This window comes from Cynoglossus semilaevis, chromosome 5, assembly GCF_000523025.1.
Source record: "Cynoglossus semilaevis isolate Cse_v1.0 chromosome 5, Cse_v1.0, whole genome shotgun sequence".
NCBI classification, from domain to species: domain Eukaryota; kingdom Metazoa; phylum Chordata; class Actinopteri; order Pleuronectiformes; family Cynoglossidae; genus Cynoglossus; species Cynoglossus semilaevis.
In genome coordinates this window covers 17,431,248-17,439,080 of record NC_024311.1, presented here as the reverse complement: position 1 = coordinate 17,439,080, position 7,833 = coordinate 17,431,248, and the positions used below count along the sequence as shown (strand labels likewise).

The 7,833-nt window shown below is 41.6% G+C and overlaps 1 protein-coding gene across 1 annotated transcript in view; it reads left to right on the top strand.

The window, feature by feature from the left end:
- Positions 1 to 7,833, top strand: part of LOC103379346 (transcription initiation factor TFIID subunit 4) — a 68,781-nt gene that overhangs the window by 33,016 nt on the left and 27,932 nt on the right. The window contains exons 14-15 of the mRNA XM_025055808.1: positions 2,685 to 2,709; positions 3,242 to 3,296. Coding sequence (XP_024911576.1) covers positions 2,685 to 2,709; positions 3,242 to 3,296 — 80 coding nt within the window. The remainder of the gene's footprint in view (positions 1 to 2,684; positions 2,710 to 3,241; positions 3,297 to 7,833) is intronic.

The following is a 7,833-nucleotide window of genomic DNA, read 5'->3' as shown; positions in this document are numbered from 1 at the left end:
CTCAGAATCTTCTTCAAATGTATGTGGAGATGTTTCTTTTTTTTCTTTTTTTCTTTTTAAAATGGTGTCTTTAAATTAGTGAGAGATCACCCTGGACCAAAAATAAAGGACAAAGAAAATCTTTTTCCAAATGAAAATGCCCCGCAGTGGCACATTAGCAGAAAAGCTAGGTTAATTTAATTAATTTTGATTGGAGCCAACGTGCCACAGTCAGAGTTCTTACTGCGGCGTACCTCACCGTCTTAATTGCATTATTACACTCTGTCCCTGCCATGCAGGATATTAGAAAACGTTCTAGTCGACGAACACCGGCCGCCCGACCTCCTGACCTCCGCTGTTTGTTCTTTTAAGAGAAACCAGATCACTGTCGCTGCTGGTCGTGAAAAAAACACGTCGCCTCAGCGGGAACCGAGCTCGTAAAGTGTGTTGTTAATAAGTGGATAGTATAGAACGTGGAGCTCCTCTGACAGTTTCTGGTTCCTCGTGGTTGAACAGGGTAATTCCTTTTTTTTTTTTAACAGCAAGGACGTCTCCTTATTAACAGCGTTAGTGCAGAACTTTTGCACATGGAGCTGAGTTACTGCAGGAAGGGCTGTTCACACAGCACGAGCTTCAGCCAGGGTGGTTTGACCTTTGACCCTCACGGCCACGTCTGAGGCTTTTTGGCTTCTGTTGCCGTGGCGTTTTAGGTCAATGTAAACAATATCTGATGGTCTAATGGCCAGGGTGGTTTTTTTTTCTTTTTACTAGTAAATGCCAGTCCTTAAAAAATATAAGAGAAATTTAGATTTGTCAGACCTGGTAAAAGGTAACAACAAGATGAAGATTTTACCAAAAATATAACTGCAGTTTTCTCCTTAAGATGATGAGAAAGATTGTTATTGAAAAACACCAAAAAGACAACTGCAGTTTTGTCCTTAAGATGATGAGAAAGATTGTTATTCCCTGAAATGGCTCTGGAAATGGTCGTTAATATATTTCCCAGTGGAAAGAGGGCAGAAAACATGTCATTTCCAAACAGGATGACGATTAAAACAGAGAACAAGAAATGATATTTTAAGATCGAACTGAAGAACTGTCTGTCCGGTAAAACCCTGACATTATATCAAGCAGACTGATCTTACACTTAAAAAAAAAAAGATTGATTTTATGTTCAGTTGTTACAAAGAAAGAAATGAACTTAACAAAATATGTCTAATATCTAACACTGATTTCTGACTTTGCAGTCATATCTTGAACACCCATTTCACACGGGAAGTTTAATGTGTTTTTCACACCTGATAAATCATTAAAAAAAGAGATTTTTGACATTTTTATACAAATTAACACATGGTTTAACGGTTGGTTGAAAGCTTCTGCTGAACATTGTTTGTATTCAGACTTTGGTGTAAGGCTTCGTCCAGTCACATAACAGCACCAAGTTGAGTTTTTTTTTGAACATTGTCAGTCGAGTGAAGTCACCAACGACTGTGACTGTGTACGACTAAAAAAACCTGGTATTGTCCCTTTAAGCCCCCCCCCCCCCCTCTCTCGTGTGAGTGGGTAAAACCAGGGCAGCTGACAGAGGAGATGTAGAGCATGCCAGTGGCACCGCTGCCCTTTGTAAACAGTCCATCTGCATCGGCCCCTCCCCCCTCGCCCCCCCAGACCCTCCGCTTAATGCCCAGAATATGACCTTTTAAATAAGAAATCGACTGAAACAATCGTCTCCTCCACCTGTACCTCTGCTCCTCCTCCCTCCTCAAACGGACTCTTCACTCGTTTCTCCTTCAGACTGGAGGATGTGTGAAGTTTGACGGTTGTTCAGAGCAATTTTTGGGGCCACGGGACCGTGTTTTTGTCTGGTCTGGAATGATAGAACAAGACTTTCTTAGTTAATTAATGGGAGATCGTGATGTAACCACGAAACGCTGCAAGTCGAGGACGTCGTAAACCGAGGACCTGTCGTATGACATCCACTGTAAAGACTTAACATTACAAATAAAAAAACTACACGTTGTTGAATGTTGATTTATCTCAGTAGTGATTAATCAGGAATAATTATGATTTATCTGCCGTTACTCTGTTACTAATTAAAATCATTTTAAATCATTTTGATGGCTCTAATTAAAGAATATGAATCAACCAGTAGGAACAGAGTTGAAAAGACAAAGTTAGTTGAACTTTTGTCAATGAAATTCATCACGATATACAGTTGACAAAGACTCTTATTAACTTTTATCAGGAAAAGGAACGAAAACCTTTTCTGTTTTTCTGACAATCTTGATTCACTTTATTGAAATAATTGATACCATACAGTTCAACAAAACAAATATTCCACTGGGTCGCGGACATCTTACGACTCGTTGGCCTTTTGATCATGTGGGAGAAGAAGATAAAAAAGGTTTTGAAAATCAACGTTGGCCTTTTGTTTCCCTAAAAAAACATTTCTATCATATTTGCTACACAAGAAGAAAAGAACCGAACTGGAGTGTGAAGAAAATGATATACACTGAACTGGAGTGTGAAGAAAATGATATACAAAAAAATATCTTATTAACAAATATATGGGGCATTTTTGTTGTTGTTATGTTTCATAAAATTCTCAGTTAAAAAAATTAAGAATTTTCTGTTTTTATTTATGTGTCAGACTTTACAGGGTTGAAGTTGCTCAACAGTCAAAATATCACGACACAGATGGTGGTTGATCATTTTGTCTGCAGAGAAACCGTTGCTGTGTTGCCTGCAGTGGTCAGTCGTGGACATATGTCTGACATGTTGTCTGTTGATCTAACCAGACCACGGCTGCAGACTAAAATAGAAGCGCTCACACACACACACACACACATTAACAACAGTAACATTAACACACTCTTTTGCTGTAACACACAATGATACAAATACCAGCCAATGACACTGACACCATCATCATTTGCATGCATGTGTGTGTGTGTGTGTGTGTGTCTGTGTGTGTGTGTGCGCGCTGGCTGGTGCAGAATTTTTAATAACCTCTTTTGATTAGAATCCCCCTCAAGCGGATTATTTAGGGCTGGATCTGGAGCGGGTTTAAAGGCCACTGCCCCCCGGGGGGCGCTCCATTGCACTTCTCTGAATTCAAATACGATGTCCTTGACACCTCTGTATCCTGTTCCCATTTTGCACTATTTTTTGCTGCTGCAGCAGCAACAGATGAGTGGCGAGGGAGTGGTGTGTGTGTGTGTGTGTGCTGTTAACCTGTGTGTCCCCCCTTCTTTTCACAGAGTCGCTCCAGGCAGGAGGACCCAGAGCAAGCTAGACTGAAACAGAAAGCTAAGGAGGTAAGCTGCTGCTGCTGCTGCTGCTGCTGCTGCTGCTGCTGCTGCTGCTGCTGCTGCGCAGATCGTTACCCTTGACATTTCCTCCGACTCCAGCGTATTAATTTTTTATGCCTCACTGCACATGTAATGCAATTTGAAGTCGGACATAGAAAGTTTGAGCAACGTCTTGTACTGATTGATACCCACGTGTGCCTGAATATTTAAAAATAGTTTTTTTTATTTCACCCATGAAGATGCTAGCATGTGGATGAGCGCCACCTCCGTCAGACAAAAACAAAGCTATAAATTATATCTCTCACGAGGGTTTTTTTTTTTTTTTTTTGGCTCATTTGCTGTGATCGCCTCATGTCTCAACAGTGGCCCATGTGTGTTGTCCAAATCTTATTTATTTAGACAATGTCTGGTTGACATATTGCAGCTAGAATGTGGCCCATATCCTGTAAACAAAACTAACCGAAAATCCATCATTGGGCACCATATGTGGGTCATATGAAAGTACTTTCTGGGTCACAGATCACTCTGCTGTCTACATAGTTTTTGTCGTCTTAAATAATTATATATATATGTATATATATATTTAACTAAAAAAAAGTGCAGCTGCAGAAAAGCGTAGAGATCAGTCAAACCAAATCTTTGAAGATCTGCCGATGTAATAAGCGTTAACTACAAATACAGGTGTGGCTTAGCTTCTAAAACACGACACCTACCACTGAAAAGTGTTTCAACTTGTGGAGTTCACATCTACGGTTCGCACCGCGCTGCATCTGCCTTCATTGAAATTCCCAGCAGACCTCAGAAAATAGACCAGTCGTCTGTTACAGGCTGGTTAACGTTGTTGACGCGAGCAAAGTGTTTCTGTCGCTCTGAAAGTTTGGATTTGTTTTTCTCTTTTTTTTTTCTTTGTTTACTCTTCAATAACTTCATGAGCTGCTTGTAGAACTTTGCTCACCATAACAAGGATCAAGAGGAGAGAGTAGTGGGTGTAGACAGGAGGATAAAAACAGGAACACTCACCTGTTATTGTCGCTCCGTAAAAGACAGATGTGGTTTCTTCTTCTGAGCGGCTTCTGTCGTTTATATATAAATATATCTTTTTATTCACGCAGGTAAAACTTACTGTGCCTAAATGTATTATTATTATTATTTTAACTCTCAGGTTTTCTAACATATTCCACCTCGCAGCTCCACCGTGTCTCGGTGTTGTCCAGGCAACCGTTGATGTTTAGGGGCTAACTGTAAATGCCTTGCTCAAGGGCACTTTTGCAGCATTGTTGTTGTTGCCAATGTTTTCAGATTAAACTCCATCCCCGACCCCCCCCCAAACGCTGCGTCGATGAACTTGTGACCTTCGTGCGACAACCGCTGGCGCTACTGGCGGCGCTCTGTCTTTACTCGGCTTCTCTTTTGGACGTTTCTTTCGAGCAACAGTCAGAGCCGTGCTGCAGTTTCAAACATTCACACTAGATCTTAGCTTGCCCATAAGCCCGTCATATGCAAATGGAGCAGCGTAATAGGCAGCGCACTAGGTCCGCCCCGGGGCCCGTGTGATCAAAGTGGATCTCCTCCCTGTTAAGTGGCAGCGCGCTCGTCATCTGGATGTGGGCAGATTAGTGAGACGACACTGCACAGACGCACATATTCATCTGGAATTTTAAGAAGCCGCTTTAGAAATTGTTTCTTTATGTAAAGATTTCTTCTCCTACAGAGAGAGATTTACCACCTTACACCAACACCTCGACTCCTACCATAAGGTATTATTTTTTTCACCGTCACCGTCTTTTTTTTCGGCTGACTATCGTCTCTTAGCCCTGTGCTAGTGTGGTTTTCAAAACCTGACTGGGTTTAGTGGAGATAACACGACAATGGTGCAAAAATCAAAGTGTGGGAAAAGAGATTTTTCATCTTCATCTTCTTCTTTCCATGTGACCTGATATCGAAATTCTGTGTCATAATAAAATCTCTATTATTTCCCAGTCACGTCTGTGTTGGTGTAACAGCGTCAACACTGGCAACATAATCCACCGTTTCGGCCCAAAAACCCCTGACAGCGGCTGACATGACAGCGGCGCGGAGCCTCCGTTGCCTCTTTTCACCGTCATTTGTCCGAAAGGTCAGATGGGCTATTTCAAAAATGCCCCGAGTGAAAATCAATTGGCAAATCACGGAGCCCAGTTCCTGTTTGCTGTTGCCGTAAGTGGCGGGTTTTGTGTCCGCTTCCTGTTCTGTCACCGACGCCAGACGCCGCCCGATGTCAAGTTGCTGAGAGTGAGAAAATGAAAATGAGGGGATGGATGGATGAAAAACAGGAGAGAGAGATGGGGAGAAAAGGGGGGAAGTTTGGGATGAGTCTGGGAGGGTAAATAGATGGAGGTGGGGTGGGCAGTTGAGGTCAGTGGAGATACATCACGATGTCAGACACACAGATGCACCGCAGCCAAAGATTCATCATCTCAGCTGCCTCTGGAGGCGCAACTGGACACAGGAATCAGGTGGAGCAGGGAGAGGACAGTAGACGTGGGGAGGGGGAGACGAGGGGGAGACAAATTGCTCACGACGACAGTTGGCTTCTGTTCACCTGCAGATGGAAAGTTGTGGCACTTCTGCTGTATGATATGACTGTGATTGGACTAAACTGATTTGAGATCAGTTTTAAAGCTGAAGTGAAGGTTATTTGCTTCATTAACTCCCTCTGTTATCCAATAAAAATGTTGACAGTATATTAGCTGTACGTAGATCTAGATCACACAGATACTACATCAAGACAAGAGCAGTTTATTCTGAGTCAGTCTGTTCTGTCGGCGCTCCAGGGTTTTGCATGGAGTTTCATCAAGTTCCCCTGACGAATAAAGGTTAAAATGTGGTTAAGACAAACAAAAAGTCAATCCCTTCTCTCCCCCTCTACCCCCCNAAGGGATACAAACTTGTCACCTTTTGGCAAAAACCACAGATTTAAATCCAAAATAGGTCAGTTGCATCATTTGTCGGGTGCTTTTTTTTTCTTTCTTTCTTTTTCTGTGTTTGTGTGTGTGTGTGTGTGTGTGTGTGTTAGTGGCACATTGAGGTTTCATCTGCCTTCAGGTGATTTCTTACAGTAATATAATAACTTAAATTGGCTTCTGATGATTGTGATTCCTAAAGTTTGTTAAAAAACCAGCTCTAAATGTTTACGGATGTTTGTCAAGATTCAGGGACTTCTTCTAGTCATTCAACAGTCCACCAGGGAAACACTGACCCCTACAGACCAGTGACAGACGCAGCTGTAAAAATCCGCCCGTTGTCAGACCGTCTTAAATCCTATTTTTTTTCTGCTCATATCGACTCATCTCCAGAAGCGAAATGATTTCTAACTCCCTGATAAACTGCATCCACTAACGAGAAACAAGACGAAAAGATAATTAAGTGTTGTATAATTAACCTGTCGGTTGCTATTTAATATACTATATATTTTTTTAATAGAGAATTATTTTGCACAAAACTCTTGTGACATGTGTCACAACAGATTCATCAGATCCTGGTGTTGGTTTTGTCTACAGTGCATTTAAAATAACGATTAATTCTTTAAGTAATTTTCCATTTATTTTATTTTTGTAAGATATTTAAAAGTCATGTTATTATTTCTTTATTTGCTGAGATGGACTCTAACAGTCAGTGGTATGAGACCTGCAGCTGATCAGTGTGATTATCAATGGATTTCTCAGCAGATATTTTAACATATACATATACATACATATATATATATTTATAATGTGTATCAGATTGTATAAAACCAAAACATGCCAAACATTGTTGAAGTTATTCAGACCGTAACCTTGTTCTCAGCTCCAGTGCAACAGGCCTTAATGTATATATTTGTATTTGTATATTGTTTTCTGATTGGTTGGACTCTGGCTCCACCAGTGACCAGGTCACAGAAAGACTGGAAACCACCCACACTGTGAGCTGGGTCGACCGGCGAGCAGAGGTGTCGGTGTGTCAGAGGACAAAGAATCCGTTTTTTTTATTAGGACCAGTTATATCTGCCAGTTCACGGGCTCTCGTCCTCTGGCCTTTCCCAAACTGCTCTGCTCAAAGACGCCGACTCCCCCTGCTGGGCAGCCCCCAAGGCAAAACACGGCCTCCCTCCTCCCCCGCGCTCTCCACTCTCTGCACTGACTTTAAAAGAGAATTCCCACTGTTTAGCGTGTCCCAGTTCGTAGTCGTTATATTTTTGTCTCCTGGCCTCACAGATACGCCGCGCTTTAAAGGATCTTTAAGGTCTGATATCAATAATTTAATTAGACAGGTCCTCGTTTCATGTCCGCAGAACAAAACAGCCTGTTTTTATTTGTTGCTTTGTTGTCTTTAGTCCTAACTCAAGTATTTTCTTCACCTCAAGATATATTAAAGGGGGTAAGAAAAAGAACCGAGCTTAAAAACTACCTTTGGTGTTATGTATGTTTTCGAATATTACAAAGTGCCGTAATGAGAAGGAAAACAACAAAAAGAAGGTTTTTTTTTTTTTGCCTCCGGGGGAGGTTGCGCTCGTTTCCTTGTTGTT